This window comes from Musa acuminata, chromosome BXJ2-8 (assembly GCF_036884655.1).
Source record: "Musa acuminata AAA Group cultivar baxijiao chromosome BXJ2-8, Cavendish_Baxijiao_AAA, whole genome shotgun sequence".
Classification (NCBI taxonomy): Eukaryota; Viridiplantae; Streptophyta; class Magnoliopsida; order Zingiberales; family Musaceae; genus Musa; species Musa acuminata.
Genome location: NC_088345.1, coordinates 51,883,530 through 51,902,392, shown reverse-complemented (window position 1 = coordinate 51,902,392; position 18,863 = coordinate 51,883,530). Strand labels below are relative to the sequence as shown.

Genomic DNA, 18,863 nt, shown 5'->3' with positions numbered 1-18,863 from the left:
CTTTTATCTCCTTGATTTAAATGGTTGCCAGCCAATCTTGTTCGATTAGGTGGTGTAACTTGTAAAAGAATATAATCCAATTGTCAGCAAAATTAATGATTGTTTTGCTGAAAGAATCATACAGGAACAAGAGAAGGTTATACGAAGTGATAGAATCACAGCATTGACAAATGAATACAACTCAGTTTTTGCTTCTTTTCTCTGATATATAGTGATCATGGTTGGACATTCATATAAAGATGTTGTTGACCTCGCAAAGCTAGGGTATAGTATAAAAATGCCTGGCTTTCAAGTTGTTTTCATGTGAGCAATTATGTGCTGCCTCTTGAGCTCACCATTTTAAAATGAAAGCTAAATCAATAGAACTTCTGACTCAGTTAACCTCAAATTAATATATATATATATATATATATATATATATATATATTTATTTTGTTTTAGTTTTAGTTTTCTAACTTGTCTGAGACAGTCAGCTCACCTTTTTTTAATGTCCCCATTTTATGACCTCCAGAATGCCAGAAACCTAATCATCCTTCTGCAGATAATAAATCTGAACCACTGAATTGGATGATCTGCCATAAATGCATGTCTGACACTGTGTTGGCTCACTTGCAGACAAGTGGTAGGACAGCATGAGCCAGTCTTGATCTTTCTGGTACCCCACTTCAGTATTATTCTCGGCAGCATGATGATAAAGAACCAATCGGCAGAGATCTTTGTTGTGTGTTGTAACTCATCCATGTGAGCACTTGCCATTATGCAACCCTAGTTTGAAATATGTGGTTATTTTTGGAGAGAGAAGTAAAGATTTTATTTCCCTCTCTAAAACTAACCATTGTCATATACTTCTCACTGCTGAGTCTGCAATTGCCATCATTTTATTTGTTGGGAGTCTCATGCCACTGAACATTCTCTTGATGTTTTTGATCCATCCACCTTAGAACGTTTAAACTACAATAATCTCCATAAATAATTAGAACCACAAATGAAACAATACCAAATTGGTTTATTCTCATCTAATGAACTGTAGCACAATGGGTAAATGGAAGCAATTATAATCACAATAATAGTGACCATAGATAACATTCCACAAGGCAAACACTACAATGTACACTTTTAAATGATTTATTGAGACTGTTGACTCCACCTAAACAGTTCAAAGAACTGAAACCCACCCAAATACTTCCCTAGGGCTCATATGGTCTTTATCAAAAAAAATTACAAAACCACATGAGCATACCACGTCTAGACAAAATAGAATTGAAGCTGGCTGAAATGTCAGGCTCATCTCGTTCATCCAATCCCAGCCTTCCAACATGACAAGCGTGAATATAAAACAAGAAGATATACAACTTTTTACCCACCTCGCTGCAACAAATCTTATTGCTGTGGTACAATTGAGATTCTGTGGCAAATGCCATATGGCCTGAAGCACATACAAGAATGACAAGAACAATCATGGTTTTAGCTGTCTTGGATTGTTCCATGTTTTGGGAGGTCGCATAATCTCGGGGAGAGGGGAAGGAGGGCGTGATTCTTCCGATATATTTATTTCCTACACACCAGCATCGAAAGAGAAACACCATACATCTCTTAGTTAATCATGTTCTGAAGCAAGGGAAACATGAAACTCGAGAAACTTCTTTTGGTTTAACAGAAAGATCAGAAATCATAAAGTAGATCAAAAGCTTTGAAAAGAAAAAAAAAAAAACAAAGCTTTACGAACACCACAAACCTGTGACGCAATTGAGGGTGTCGAATTGCGAGATTGCAGCTTTGACTTGGAATGCATCCGATGCTTATGCTGCATTTGCTCAAATTGTTGCAGTCTAGATGGAAAGTCGATTGCATTATAAACATTTGCAACATTTGCAGCATATTGGTTTCTGTTATCCTCCGAGAATTGCAGAATCTGGGAATATGGGTTTTCTGAAGACGTGCCCTTTAGTTGTTCGATACAACTGTAAGAAGGAACAGTCTTTAAGCGAGTCCTTAATATCTTGAATGCCGCACTTTGCTGCATGCATAATTAGGAGATTCGTTAGCTCAATATGCAGTTAACAAAATGCAAAGAGCAGTAACCATGGAACAAACATCTGTGGAAGTTCCAGGCACTGGTCCAGAAACAATAAAGTAACAGATCCCTTGACCGAGATTATAAAGATGGATTGCTTCCAAAAGAAAGCATATGCACCATCAACTGCAAAGCTATCCCTAACTTTATTAGTTTAACAAAGTAGAGTTCAGTGCAGTCAAGATCATAAATCATTCAGTTTATTATGTGTGGTTGGAAGTGAAAATAAGCATAGATGGAGAAATAAAAGGTGGTGTTAGAAGTAGAGATAAGTACTAAAAGCTATTGACCTGAAATCAACTTGTATTCCCTTAATTCAAATAATCTTAGTAGTGTTACAGATATCATTTTGTCAAGCAGTTCAGATAAAATTTCAGAACCAATAGACCCAGCGAGACAAGGCTAGCAGTTCAGATTTCTAGCTAGCAAGAAAAAGGTAACTTACAGGATGCTTAAGTAGGAAGCAGCGCCAAGTAAGTTGGCTAATTACCATTATAAATTATGTCAACCACTTTTAACTTTGCTTACCAACCACAAAAAAGGACTAAAAATACCAGGTCAAAACCAGTGGTTGCTTACTTTAGAAATTTTAGGTTAAATTCAGTGACAGGATGGAGATCTTGAATCTCCTCATCTCTTCTTCTATGCCTAAACTGCACAAGTCATTCTCATACTGAACCTAAAGGAAGTTGATAATTGGATCACATGATAGAGCTTTTGAGCGTCATTTTATACATAATAAGGGTTCTTCTGGGAATAAACCTTGGCCATTGTCACCGTCAGCCAAAAAGAGATCTTGTGAAGGTCAACCTCAACCCTGCCATGGGCTACAAAAAGAATATGAATCTCAAACTAATTTATATCAACAGTATTATGAGTCTCATACAATACTCAAAACCATCTCTTGTCAAGTTTACTTCAACCATAACCTATACACATTGAGAAATTAGTCAAAACATTTGGACACATCATCACTGCAGTAAATCTCCTCTACGTTAATCAAGATTAAAACTATAATAACTATAATAAGTCCACAGATATCTTTATGTTTCTGGTCAGACTAGGTTGCCAATAACTAGAGGATGTCCATGAATATAATGGTTTCTATTAAAACCTTGGCACTTCTCTGATATATAGAAATCTAGTATTCCGACCTACTGAAGGTAAGTGTTCATCTTAGGAAAAAATTTAGAGAAGAAGATGATATACGTGTATCAATGAACATACCTGTGGCAACATCATTAAAAGGCCATATAAAGTCTTCAATAACCATGTATATTTCGCAGGCTCCAAAAGCTGTAAATTTAAGTATATAAGTTACACGTTAGAAAGGAAATCTAGGTGCCAATAACGGAGGTAAAGTTTGCTTGATCATGATAAACATGAGAAACAATTCAAGCAATAAAAGATATATGTGCAAATGCAAGTTGATGGAAGCATCCTGACAAAGGATATTTTCACAAATAACTGATGCAAACAAACAAGGCATTTGAGACTGAGCAAGGATGATAACATGAGCAACCAAAGTGTTTCCCTATCACAATTTAAGCATTTCAAAGTAAAACATGCTAGAAAGCCACAAATTGTACATTTAGCCAAATATTTACTGCAAAAAGAAACTAAAATCATAAACTTATATAGTAAATATCAATTGCTGAAAACATATCATTAGTTTTCACAAAATCTAATACCTATTATCACAATTAGTAATTAATTTAGCATGTCCTAAACACTCTTCTTTTTACATTGATTAACATCTTACCCAATTCAAAATTTAAACCTAACCATAAATTCTTGATAAAACTTTTAGGTATAGTACAGATTGACAATAAATGATATTTTCAAGGGGAAAATTGTCACATATTAAAACAGCAAGAAACAAGTTTTGAACTATGTACTGAATCAGGCATATATCTCTTATTGTGTAATAACAACACATGAAATTTCTTTGATAATTTTTATATTAGAAAACTGACATCTGATAAAATATTTTATACTAGCTCTATCTGGGCCTAGCAAATAAAGATGATAGCAGATATCTACCGTAAGATTTTTGTTCTTGATTCTAGGCTTTGTATTGAAGAAGGGAATAAGAGGGCCATAGTCATAAAAGCTGACAAAATTTGCTAAACCATAACATTTATTTTGCATGTATAGATAGCATATTTAATATAATATTATCTCCTTTTCAGAGAAAAGAACCAGTAAAGTTAGACTACGGTTGTAATATTTGTAATGTTCAAGATTCTACATCATCCTTATGGGAATTCCTTATAGTTAAATTATTTGTTAAACTAATAATGCTTCATTAATTATTTTCTTAAAAATATATTTATGTATGGCCTTACATATGGCCCGCTGCCACGCCCTAAGCAATGCTTCCATGTTCATAGTGACATTTCCACCATATGCTGCCATATATCGCGAAGTAATTGTCATCAAAGCTTGATGGCATGGCATTGTTGCCATCGACTGAGGTTCAACATTTGCCATCTCTAGATACATTGCATGCCAGAAATGTTGCCAGACCAGAGAAAGAGATGTTCAACCATAATTGATTTCCAACATACTTGAAGGGGTGCCAATGCAGTTGCAGGCAAAAACAGCTACTAGATGGGCAACTGTCAGAGCAATCCAGCAAATAAACAGATAAAAAAAGCAAGAAAGGGCCACAAAAATAAAAATAAAGGCAACTGAAAAATGACCTACTGGGAGATGATGTTCAATGGACATCAGCATTGGCAGGCCAGCCATGGCTGGACTTGGCCAGACAGTCAACTAGGTAATGGATGGCAGTGACAAGCCAGCTAGTAGCAGCCAGTTGATTTAGACAGAAATTGTCTCAGGCTGCCAGCAGCAGCTGGCCATACACAGACAACTGCCTTCCAGATGGTAATACCTAAAACCTGATACCAGACCAAGTAATTAGTAAGCTAAATGGGCATGGATTTTGTTGGGTTTGCACCAAACTATGAACCTGCGCCACTTGATAAATTGGTTCAACCAAAGCCCAAACTGATTGGACCAGGTTTACATTTATGGTGCAACCATGAACCTGATCCACCTGATTAAGTTGGTTTGACCCAACTAAAACTGATTGGACCAGACTTATAATTTTGGTGCAAAACATGAACCTGATCCACTTGACTAAATCATTTCAATCCAATCTCAAAACTTACTAGACCAGACTTATACTTCAGGTGTGTTAACCAAAAACAGGGATCTGTATGTAAGCATATTAATCTTTCTATGAAATCAATAAACAAAACCATGACATTTATAGAAGTGGTCATACCAACTATCTTCTTAATATAATTCATTGGAGCTGAGCAGCTTGTAATACAATTCAAGGTATCTACATCACTATGATGTTTATCTCATTTGAATGACTCCATGCTGGATAAATGAGGTAGTTAGGCACAAATATTTTAATAGGCAGTTAGGAACATAATTGGACACAAACAAATATTCATCGTTTCTACTGCAAGCAACTAAACACATATTTTAACAGAACTTCTACATGTCTGCATAACTTGCTTTACTAATACCTGACAACCAAATGGCAACTTAAGAAATCACAGGAACCATGGATTCAATTTCAAATACTGGTCGGTATGTCACATAGCAACCAAAACACTAGTCTAACCAAAAACTTCATGTACCAGTCGATGTTTCTTTTAAGATGATATCCACCTATACAAGACAATGTACTAGGAATATACTGATACCGTACAAGTCCTGCAAATTTGAACCAGGATCAGACAGATTAAAATCCTTGACAGGAACCAACCTTCTAACAACACAAGCTAATATTATTTGACAAACACCTAATAGCCAGCTGTCAAATCACTGGAAAATGAAAGGCATCTCAGCATGATACATTCTTTTACTTGATAAAATATAGATGAGGCTTAGTTGAGTTAAAAGAAGAAAATGAATAATGAACAGTACAATTTTTTGTAAGATCAGCACTAATATCCTCCTCATCTCAGGTGAATAACTAATATTCGGTAGAAGGAAAATTATAACAGAAGTCAAATGAGTAACTAGTATTCAATAGGAGTAATAATATAACAGTTAGAATTGTATGCCATCATGAGAAAGGAATCCAAAAAAAAGAATCAGTCTGATTTTCATGAAGCAGACTCTTAGACACTTGAGGGCACATAAAAACTAGCATACATGCTCTAGATACATACTCACCACTTCCCAAAACAGAACAGTATCAACAATTCATGGACATGTTATCTGGATCTCCTCCATTCAAAAGAAAAGCTGATTAAAAAGAGAAAAGAACTACACGGGGCACATACCTGCAATCTCAGGTAAGCAAAAATCGGAGTCTCCAGCAATCGAATCAATTTGTCCAGCTGCACCAGGAACTTTGCATTTATGTCTTCTTCCCTAAGAGACTGAATTACAGAACTGGCATGATTGTATGCCTTCCATGGAGAGCGATAACAGTCAGAACAATTAAGGAGAGTGATCCAAGCAAATGATACAAGTATTTAGAATGTATGACACCTGAGCTAGAAGACACAAACTGATTGTTGCCATTGGCGAATGGCACCAAGAAGAATACAATGATACAAATAGCTCCTGGCCCGAAGACTGCACCAACGATAGCTTTACAAGACCTCGTAACTCAGCCAATTCCGATGACGTGAGTAAAATCAAATTCAAAGCCTAAACAAAGATAAGTGGATTATTAAAAACACTTGCCCTATTTTGGCACTGTGGGTTTTCAAATTTCAATAACATGGCAATTGCTAAGCTCAGCAATTGAAACAAAATTAAAAATGATAAAAAAACCTGAACCATAACGGACGCAAAATCCAAGTCTTGTTCCTGCTCTAAATTTAAGGAAAATTGTCGATAAACTCGTTCCGCATCCAAGAGAACACAAAGTCGTCGTACAATCAGAGCCCCCCGTCTAAAAGGAAAAAAATGAGTATAGGAAAATGTAAATTTTGTAAATACACATTTACGGTCTGAGTATTCCATCAACAAGATATAATTTGTTCTATGTTGAATGAAAAGAAGAAATACATTTTGTTGCATACTGCATCAAGAATATAGTGAAAAGGATAACAAATGTCATACCTCTCAAGAAGCACACGGTCATTTTGGAAGTTGCGGACTAGAAGCCCAACAAGACGATGAAAATTTTTATGATCTTCTGCTATGCAAGCATGCACTTCAAGTGCCAGGAGGACAACCTGTCGATAAAAATAGCAGAAAGGACCTTGTTAACACAACAGCAATTAGAACAGTTATAGTACTTTTGACTATCTACAACCAGTTCCATTAATTTGAAGCAAACAATAAGCTGGTGTTAAGTAGTGCACTCTATAACACCATCAGAGTACGCATCTACTGACCACACAAATGTAACCCTACAGTGGTTGTTGTGTTAAGACATGATCCAGATTAGTCTAGGTCTCAAAGCCACTAATATAACATTCATAACAACAAAGGACAATTCACTGCTTCAGATAACTAGGAAGAAGAAAAGGTGCACAAACAAATAGACCAAATAGGCTATCTGAGGCGCCATTTTAACAGATGTGTTGTTTTAAGAAAAACAAGAATAGTGAAGATATCCATAAGCAAGGATCATAATTTCGTACCGTACCGAAGTTTCGAGCGTAGTTTGGTATGGTACAGTACAGAATCCCGAGCGATACACCTGGGTGTATCGTTCGGTATATATATATATGTATATATGTGTGTGTGTGTGTGTGTTAAAAAAAATACGACGTCGCCTCCTTTTTCTGCCTGCGTGGGGAGAAGAGACCGAGGTTTCCTTCTCCCCGCGCAAAAAAAGGGCGACAAGGCGACGTCGCCGCCTCGTTTCTTCTGCCCGCATGAGGAGAAGAAACGTCACTCGACGACACTCCGTTTCTTCTCCCCACAATGTCGCCAAGGCTTTTTCTCCCCGCACGAATGAGGAGAAGTCATCGACGACACCGAGGCCTCGTCGCCTCAGACGAGGAGGCGATGTCTCATCTGTAGCGTCCAGTGAGGGAGGGCGACGACGGATCGGGATCATCAAGAGAGGGTTGTCACGAACGATCATCGCGCACCCGTAACAACTTCGTTCAACGAATTGTTCGTCATTTTACATGCTTATACAGAGACATGGCAGCATGTTTTACCTTGGTTTTGTGTGTTTTTGCTTGGAAAATGTAAGCAACGACAGTTCGCAGCGTTATAGTGCGACGTCTCGCCACCCCGAGCCGAACCGCCTCAAAATGACTCTGTTTTTGTGTGCGACGGCTTGTTTTCTACACATCGCAGCTGCATGTGAAATGTCAGCCATCTCAGCACCCTGGAACCCCCCGGGTGGCACAAGGCTAGATGAGGCTTCAGTACATTGTCGGGCGTTGAACAATCTTCACAAGTTCGCACGTTAACTTGGCGGGAACTTGCCTTCGCGTCCAGCACCCAATGAGCAGTTGTTTGTGGACTTGCAACTGTTCGTTCTACCTTCTAAAGTCCTTGTTTTCACCTTTCTCTTTTTCTCTCTTGCACTCAAGATGCTCGCTGAATTGCTTTTAAAGCTTCTCTCTTCGCTCGTTTTCAATCTAATCAACTTTCTATTTTATAGGTCCTTCGAGACTTGTACGAGATTGCAACTAGGCTGACCCTTTGGCAGATGTATATGTCATAAGAGCACCTAATGACTTAGGCAATCCCAACTAAGTCCGAGGAGTTGGCGCAAGGGTGCTTCACGACTTAGGCAACTTCAGCTAAGTCCGTGACTTTGCCGCAATGGTGCCTCACGACTTAGGCAATTCCAGCTAAGTCCGTGACAGAACGACGCCAGATCTCCAGGTTCTCCCTTTTCTTCTCCCTCTTCTTTCTTCTCTTTCGGCTAATACCACCTAATACCATGAAAGGACGATCAAAATCGACCGTTATCGACCGATTTAGGGTCAACGATTTGGTATTGGTGAAGCTCCAACCAGCATCACTCCAATTATTTAGGCACAAAGTACACAAAGGATTGGTGCGCAAGTATGAAGGACCCTTCTTAATTATCAGTAGGGTGGGCAACGTCTCCTACAAGTTGCAACTGCCGGTGTAGCTCAAAATTCACAATGTTTTTCACGCCAGCAACTTGAAAGCCTACTACTCAGATTCGCAAGATGCTTCTCGAAGTGTTCCAACTCGGCTACCTCCCACTAGAGCCTCCTACGAGAAGCGAGTTGAAACTATTTTAGTAGATCACAAGATAAAGCTACCCAATGAAGCTGAGCAGACTAAGTACTTAGTGAAGCGGTGAAAGCTTCCCCGAACTGAAGCCAGTTAAGAGCCCGAAGACACCCTACGACATAAAGAAGCAGTCATTAACAATTACCAATAAGCGTCGACGAGGGCATCGACAGTTTAAGTGGGGGAGAATGTCATGAACGGTCGTCACGCACCCGCAACAACTTCGTTCAACGAACCGTTAGTTGCTTTTGCAAGCTTGTACAGAGACATGGTAGCATGTTTTGCTTTGATTTTGTGTGTTTTTGCTTGGAAAATGTAAGCAACGATAGTTCGCAATGCTGTAGTGCGACCTATCGTCACCTCGGGCCAAACTGCCCCAAAATGACTCTGTTTTCGTGTGCAACGACTTGTTTTCTACACATTGCAGCTGCACATCTAAGCACCCTGGAACCCGCCGAGTCGCACAGGACTAGATGGGGCTTCGGTATATTGTTGGGCGTTGAACAATCTTCATAAGTTCACACGTTAACTTTACGGGAACTTGCCTTCGCGCTTGGCACTCGGTGAGTAGCTGTTTGTGGACTTGCAACTGTTCGTTCTACCTTCTAAAGTCCATGTTTTCACCTTCCTCTCTTTTCTCTCCTGCACTCAAGATGCTCGCTGAATTGCTTGTAAAGCTTCCCTCTCCGTGAGACGTCGGGACTTGTCTGTCGCTCGTTTTTAATCTAATCAACTTTCTCTTTTACAGGTCCTTCGGGACTTGTACGAGGTTGCAATTAGGCTGACCCTTTGGCAGATGCATATGTCGCAAGGGCGCCTAATGACTTCGACAATCCCAACTAAATCCGAGGCGTTGGCACAAGGGTGCTTCACGACTTAGGCAACTTCAGCTAAGTTCGTGACTTTACCGCAAGGGTGCCTCACGACTTAGGCAATTCCAGCTAAGTCCGTGACAGAGCGATGCCGGATCCCCAAGTTCTCCCTTTTCTTCTCCCTCTTCTTTCTTCTCTCTCAGCTAATACCACCGGATAGCATGCAGCGACAATCAAAATCGACCGTCATCGACCGATTTAAGGTGGTAACGGGGCGGAAGCAACCCCAACTGACGGTAGCGAGCGGCCCGTGTACCGGTCTGCTGATGGATCCATACGTACCGCTCGGTAGGGCAGTATTGTTCGAAATTAAAATCCTTGTCCATAAGATACTTGACATCTATAAATTATCAACAAGTATATTCAAAATTGAACTAGTCGGAAAGCACATGTATGCAACGAGTAATAATAACACAAAACAGTTCAAATCCCTTACTAATCTGACATGGAACTTCACAATTAAAAATGCAGCAACACTAGTAAACGGGTCGTTAGTTTTCACACGGATATAGGAAAACCAATCAACCCATGTAAACTAAGTTTTGAAATGCTTTGACTCCATTTTTTGCTTCTCTGTCTTGGAGAATTAATACAAAAAAGAAAATAAAAGTAAGCAATTTAATATTCTCCTGATCTGGCCCAATGGAGATTGGCTTAGTGAGTGAAGTCATTTGGGCAAATCTTACCCTACTACCATTGCTTCTATCATAAGCATTTCCTCCGGAAGAACATAAAAAAACTCTAGATACAGAAGCCGCACATCCCAATTAATAACCCTATGGTTCAAAGTTTTATGTTTAGTCTCCCCTAAAAGCTCTGAGGACCCTCACTCTCCACTTGCATATGGAAGGGAATCTAACAGGGTGGAGTCTTTGCTTTCACTTTTGTGTGACAGATCCTTCTCTAATCTTAAATCTCTTGCAGGTTTTGAAATCCGTTTCTAAAATTTCAAGGGGCCACCATTGCTAGTGCTAGCACCACCCATCATGCAAGCAGTCCCCTTCATCCTGAATGCTGGGCTGTCTTGGACAGGTTACAGAAAAAGCAGCAGCTAAAGCTTTGCAATGTTTTGGTCAAATCTGACATTCTGGAGCTCATACAAATCCTCAGTTGTTCAATTCCCATTCCCTGGTTCCTCTGTAACCTTAATTACATCTTAGCACATGCTGATGAGAACACACCTTTGCTCATACTAACAGAAAAGAAAACACCTTTGCTCGTACTCTTCCTAATGAGGCCCGGTCCACTTGTGCTCCATACTTCATTGAGGAGAATTCTGTACTTTCTGGGGATAGCAATGGTCCCGAGTGATTAAGAGAAATCATTTTTTTTTCTGAAAAGAAGTATTTACCTCATCCAATTGAGTTGTGCAAATCTTTCGATATATAAATGAACGAAAATAATCCACAACAGAAAATAGTTGTTTCCTATTAAGAAAGCATATCAGGATTAAGCTGTAATATCATCCTACAATAGCTACTACAAACTGATATAGGAGAAGAGAGAAGGTACTTGAATGAAAGTGAAATACAAAAACAAAGTCATTACCATGCATTCAATCTGTATTAGTCAAACTAGCAGTGCATAATTCTATACAATGCTACACAAAATGTTGCTTGGTAACTAGCAAGACTACCTTGAATTTGACTTAATCAAAAAAAAAAAAATACAAGATCTCAGTGACAGCAAAAGATCCATGTAGCCAATCCCAAATAGTTGGGACTTACGGCTTTGTTGTTGTCGTTGAATCGAAAAAAGCAGCACTGTACTTGTAGCCAAGAGATGCAACACAAGATGCCACATAGACTTTACCTAACTAGTTATTATGCAACAGGTGATAGAAACAATGAGTTTCAATTGGTTACAAAGTCACAGATGACATGTTTCTTTGGAAGTTATATACATGGGAAAACATTTGCTTTTTTTTTCTCTATTTCCAAGTTTTCAGTCGGTAGCAGTGACTGATCTGACGCATAGATATGTGATCAGCCATTTTGTCGATGAAAAACAACAGGAGCTTAGCATGATAACATCAATATTCTAGGTAAAGTGCATTGTTTATAGTGACATGGTGCTTCAGAATTCTAGCTTCGACACCAGTATAAATCAGATGAGACATTTCATTTAGTAACAATATCAACAGAAACGAATTTTCAAAAATTACCTCATTTGAAGAATCTGAAAGTGCATTCAACAAGGAGTCAAAGGCATGATTCAAGTATGAGATAACCTGTTCAAGAAAATAATATAAACTTAATCCTGCCAGAGCACAACAGCATTATACATCTAGCAAAATACAAGCACAAATATTTACTCTGATGGAATGACAATGTCCAGAAATAGCAAAAGGAATTGTTTTACTAAAAGAATATACAAATAGATAAAAGAAAACAACACAATTGCAAGTCAATGTTTGCTAATTTCTGTTCATGTAATCAAAAACACTTAAGGTAGGCACTTTGCATTCAACTTAACATGTGACCAGATCAACATAATCCTCGACCAAAGACCAGCATGTAACATATCCAGTCTAAATTTGTGATCACCAAAGGGATAGGAATCAACAACTTGCAGATTAACATAACATTTTAACCATAACGCATTGTCGAGCACACTGCACTATAATCTACACCCTTCCAATAATTATGTTTTCTATCTTTTGCACAGCACTATCTCAGAACTATGAGACCACGAGAAACTTTTAACCTGAACAGGCTTTTTTTTAGCAAGTATTTAGTATCTGGTGGCATTGGGCCTCAAGACATCCAACCTCCACTTTTGATCTCATTTTGGCTCCACGTTGTCATTGGCTAAACAATACAGGACTCTATCATGACACACTTGTACAACGAAGTCAGCCTACTCAAATGATCCGCAAAGGCAAATTTCCTTAGTTGTATGCTAACACAATTTGGCAGACGTAGAAAAGGCACACAAACAATCTGCATCGAAAAGATGGAAATTTAGTAAGGCAAAGTGCCTTAGTCACATGCTTACTACTTGATATGGTACAATGAAAAGCCCAAGAGTAGGGAAAAGAAAATCATTATTTGATAAGTCCATACACATGCAATGTAATCCTCAATGTTCCCCTCCTAGGTAATTTGCCCATACCACCAAGGGTCCTCAGTGGCTGAAATGGATAACGATAAGTAACTATAAAAATTTCCTACTGTCGGTCCCGGTGCTAGCTTGTGTATGTGAAATTCTTCACCATAGAAAGGTAAAAATGCTCCTTGTGATGCCATGTGACCGATCTTATACAAATTGTTTTACACATACATGATCATTAGGGATCATTGATACCTAGAAATACTGTAATTTAAGAATATAAGACCCATAAGAATGTGCACTACTATGGGGAATCTCTCTGAATTTTTTGCTTCCAATCATGGTTTGATGTTTCAGACATGGGAGCCATGCCAATTCCCGGCAAGATGTACGACGGCTCACATAACTTTTATTATGATTTGAGTATACACAGTGTTAGGAGGCATGTGCCACTGACCCGACAAACCATCAGACCAGTACACACCAGTCCAGGTGAAACATAAAATTATGCTTCCAACAATAATACTATCCAACTATAAGCCACATATAATAACTCTTACATTTTGAAGCGTGACTCTTCAATACTAAAAATTACTGATAAAAAAATTCAAATACATATCATTCAGTACTTATGCTAGCATAAGCATTTGAATAAAAACATATACTTTGTTACCTGTATCATTCAGTACTTATGCTAGCATAAGCATTTGAATAAAAACATATACTTTGTTACCTGTATAGCCAAGATTTAACATAGATTTCAAGAGTTTCTTCCATAGGTTTTATATTTCTTAGATTTACTTTTAATTTTTAAATGATTTCTAGATGGAAATATCCCTTTGGGAAGAAATTTACAAACTATAAATTACTATGCGTGAGCCTTGTTGTAGCCATAAGATTGGTCCATTCCCAAATAAAAAATTTAACTCAAGGAACCAACCACTATGCAAGCAACATTGAGTGTGTGTATAATGTGAGCTTCCTCAAAATACAGCACAAGCAGGAACCTTGTGCATTGAATGTTTTCTCAGGTCGACCCGGCACTCAAATCTTAGCCAACTAAATTTCATGGCAATCCCAAATCCCAATATTGTACCAAGACCAACTTCATTGCTCTGAAAATTGCTTGTAGGCATGCCATGATTATGAATATGAAGTTACAATTAAGTATGAAGTTTTATAGTTTCATGACTGAATTGATTTTGGATAGTTTCTCAACCATATAACCAGAGTAAGTCATTTTTTGAACAATTATCTTTTGTTATAACACGAAATAATTCTCTACTCAGTGCAGCAAATATGCTTATGTTAGACCAATTATAATAAGCAGATCCAGTGACTAAGATGCTCATAATTTGTAGATGCAAGTCTTTCCACCCAAGGTAAAACAAAGCAACATAATCTTTTCATCAAAACTACTACACACAAAGATGAACAATATCATAAATCGATTTACCTCACTTCGATACCGAGCCAAGAGAGCAGAAATCCAATGCAGTGCTTCGATTCGAGTAGCCTCCCATTCACTAGTTAATTCTCTGAGAAAAAAGGGCCACAACATTGCTTTTATAACTTAGTTCCTTGTTTAATTATGATGATAATTGACAGAAATATATAACTAAATATATTACATAATACATAACAAGCCACATTCATATACACATCCCTCTCTTCACTCGTTTATAGGCACAAGAGGCACACTAAAACATATTCTAGATGCACAAGTAACCTTTAAACCTAGAGGATTCTCAGGTGGGTAAAAAATGCACCTCCTTGCAATCGAGAGGATGGCATCTATATTGAATCCATCAGCCGGGTCAGCTCGAATGGCACGAAGCTCCTCATTGGTTTCACGAGCAACCTATAAATGAAAAGAATGTGAACTCAAGAACATAATTTTTCCTTGAGAAAGTGGTCATATAAACGTAGCAAAATAAGAATTATACCTACCACTCTTATCTTCTCCTCCTTGTCAGATATGCAAGGTAATATGGCTCCTAGGATGTCTGCATAGTAAGGAACAAGCTGCTCTCCACCAAGTTTTACAAATTCATTTATCTGCATTATTAATAAGACACCACTGATTCTAGTAAATAACAAGTATGAAGACAGAGAGAAAAGAAAATGGTTATTCTCGAAACATCATGTGCTTGACTCCAAAAATTGCATAGGGACCACATCATTAGGCAAGAAACTGTGGTGTTAAACAGATTTTATCATTTATAGCAAGACCATTAAAAAGGGAGAAAAAGTAATTAGCTTTACCCATGTGATAGCTGTCAACCGAGTAAATTCGTCAGAAGAACCTGCCCTCTGTACCAATATTTCAGCCATACGACCATAATCTACATTCTTCATAATAGCAAATCTCAAATTAGAAAAAATAAGATAGCTATCATCACATTACAGACTTCAGCTCTAAGCTGACAGAAACAAGATATGAACCAAATGAATAGATCACATATACAATTCATACACATGTGCACACGGTAAAAGTAAATAACAGTAAAAAAATAATGGGACCAATGCGTAAATTATAGTTTAAATTTTAAATACAATGATGAGAGATCTAAAATCATTTTAAGAAAACACTTGGTCGAACTGACTAATCCAGTGGAAGAAGCCGTACTGGAGAATTTTTTATTTCTTGAAGAAACTCAGATAGGGCAGAATCAGCTTGCTGTCGTATTTCATGACTGGAGTCACTTAACATGTTGAACAAACCTGAAAAGAAATAATCATTTACCTTAGAAACCACCACAATCCAAACAATAATTGTTGACTTCTTTTTTTTTTCAGATATATTACCATCAAGAAAATCTGGAAGGAAGCCAAGCATATCAATATCTGGAACACTATCTAAAACAGTGATCCACCCAACCAAGAACTGCCGCACATAAGGGTTGAGTACATTCATGCGCTCCCTTAGAAGTGGTATAAACTCTTCTATGCTTTAAAGAGATTTTGAGAAAGAAAAAAAAGTCATGCAAACATATTTCAAGCTAAAACATGCAGACATGAAAAAACTATAGCAGATAAGCCCAAGTGATGCACCTGAATTGATCACTCTCAGTCACAATATCCTGGTGAATACAATAAAATCATTAAACAGCTATAAACCAAAATTTCAACGAAAAAAACATCAGATTCAAATCTTACCTTTATTAGACGGTCTAAAAGATGAGCAGCACTCTGCACGTTGGGATCTGAATCTGCTGAAAGCTTACAAAGTGCATCAAATATCTTATTGAAGAAGACAATAAAATCACCTCTTACAACCTACGCAATACAAAGACAACATGCCTTAGCTAGTCCATCAGTGGAAGATAAATAAACGCTTCATGTTCTAGACTCGTCATGTCTCCTGCTTACCTTTGCAATGTTATACAGTGCTTCACAAGCATAATATCGAACTCTGCCGTCTTGATCGGCGAAAGAATTAAGTACAGGTGGTACAATTTGCTGAAAATCAGGTCCAGTATAAGAATGTTTTAGCTAAAAGTCAGTATGTGCCTTGGAATAACTAAAAGAAAAAAATCAAATCAATTGGTCTGCTCTAGCATAATTAAAATTAAAAAGAATCAGAAACTGAAGAACTGGATAGCCATTACATTTCAAACAAGAAAACTATCGATGATAACTCACCAACCAACCTTTTAAACATGACTAAGGGGTCAGAAATAGAGCATAATGTTTAAATCTAGAGAACTTTGTTGTTGACCTATGTCAACTCTCTAGACATGGTGTTCATTACCTAGCTAAGGCAAATATAGGCACACGTAAACTATTTAAAGCCTAAAGGCTAGAAAAAATGTGAAAACACCAATGTAATTGTTTCTGCTATTAAAGTTTGTACAACAAGAAAGCAACCCTCCAAAATTCCACTAAAACCTTTGGAAAACTTCAGAAGAAACGAGAATATAAAGCTTACTTATATAGAATAAGATTTATCTTAGTTTGCCAGTGACACAACAGAAGACAGCCCTTGTACTGCAAGGTCAGTGGCACAAGAGATGCTTTGATGTGTTCACTTATTCAATTCATGTTGTGCTTGCTTTCTTTCCAGAAATGTTATGTAATACAATCCATCCTTAAAATGATGTTGAATCTTAGAAGTGCTATAAATAGTTAATTATTTTGTGCTATCTTCTGAGCATAAAGATTTTTTTTCTATGAAAGAATCGACTGAACATAAGCTAAAAATATCTAAAACAAAGTTTGTCATGCCTAATATGTGCCACAAAACTTCCATTGTAAATTTATCACTATAAGTCTGGAATTGCAGATGAACATCCTTGCTACATGTGCAAGTTGGTAAGCAAACACATGCTATTCTACTCTGTAGTCAGCCTTTTCCCCGTACAGTTTATCAAGATCGAAATATCTCACAGCACAAGCAAATATCATCATAGCAGTGATGGTGCAATAATGACAATTTTGTTATTATTGCAACTAGGCACTTAAATCAACATGTATAAAGAACTCTACTATGTAACATTGAAAAACATAAGCAAAATCTTTTGAGTTTCTAACCTCCAGATGCTGAGCAGCTTCTGCTGCCAACCCGACAGTTGCCGCTGCCAGTCCTATTAACCCACCCTGCATGCAAAATAGCATATGATACTCTTGGCAGAAGAATCAATAAGCAAACTTCTCAACTCTGAAACAAAAATGGTCATTAGGAACATCAACAATGTTCCAACTTGTAAAAGTACATCATGAACAGACCTTCCTCTGGTTCGCTTGCGGGGAATAAGCGAATTCTGTAGTCAACAGGCTAATAACGGCCGAAATCTTCTCATGCTCCCCGGCTACAGCGAGTTGCTTCACGATCCCTTCAATCTGCGTTCTCGTGACATTTTAATTCGACCATTGACATCATTCACAAACAATCAACAATCAACCCTCCCCTCTGCCCCCTCCACCCCGACCAAATTTCTTTTCTTTAAAAGAAAGGGATCGGAACAGAATACCTCGAGGGCGGCATTCTTCCGCTTCTCGTAGAGCTTGTCAGCGAGGTTCCGGAGGACGGAGGCGGGGATCAAAGACAAGACGTCGGCCATGTCTCAAAGGTGCATCCGCCAGAGATCTCGACAAGTCGATCAAGAACCGGGGCAGGTAGCCGTTTCCTGACCTTCTCCTCCACGAATCAGAACATCGCCGATGGGGAATCACCTCGGACGAATCGGACCCGAAACCTCGACGGAGGAATCAAGAAAACCCTAACCCTAATTATACCAACAAGGGGTTCCCGGAGAACAGATGATGAGACGCAGAGAAAGGAAGAAAGGAGGAAGACTTTCTAATTTCTCTGGTTTTAACGACATTTTTCTCTTTTTTTGCATAAATGTTCATAAGCTGTTCCAAAATTATAACAAAGCCCCTATCGCTCTTAATCTGAATCCCAGTTTGGTGAAATGAACGGTGACGATGGGCGGAGAAACGAGGCGAGGATCGAATCGTAAAATGCCTTTTCAAAGAGCAGTCCTCTTTGAATCTGTTGCCGGATGACCCACGCAATGATTTTTGCCTTTTCTTTCCCAGAAACACTTCATTTATATGCCTAGTATATTTAATTGAAAATAATAATAATAAACGAATTTTCGATAAAAATCTTTAATTTTGAGTTTTTCCCCTAGAGATCACCA

At 38.0% G+C, this 18,863-nt stretch overlaps 1 protein-coding gene across 1 annotated transcript; it reads right to left on the bottom strand.

Annotated features, from left to right (window-relative positions):
- Nucleotides 1–1,039: 1,039 nt before the first annotated feature.
- On the bottom strand, nucleotides 1,040–18,505 carry LOC103995812 (protein VAC14 homolog). Its single transcript, XM_009416509.3, has 20 exons — nucleotides 18,189–18,505; nucleotides 17,944–18,057; nucleotides 17,749–17,814; nucleotides 16,588–16,677; nucleotides 16,375–16,494; nucleotides 16,270–16,298; nucleotides 16,024–16,166; nucleotides 15,845–15,939; nucleotides 15,481–15,567; nucleotides 15,166–15,273; nucleotides 14,985–15,076; nucleotides 14,672–14,753; nucleotides 12,329–12,394; nucleotides 7,178–7,293; nucleotides 6,887–7,007; nucleotides 6,599–6,760; nucleotides 6,388–6,516; nucleotides 3,302–3,370; nucleotides 1,736–2,017; nucleotides 1,040–1,555 (listed from the first exon to the last, which is right to left on the bottom strand). Exons 1-20 carry the CDS (start codon nucleotides 18,276–18,278, stop codon nucleotides 1,457–1,459), a joined length of 2,160 nt encoding a protein of 719 aa, XP_009414784.2. The 5' UTR covers nucleotides 18,279–18,505; the 3' UTR covers nucleotides 1,040–1,456.
- Between the last annotated feature and the right edge of the window lie 358 nt (nucleotides 18,506–18,863).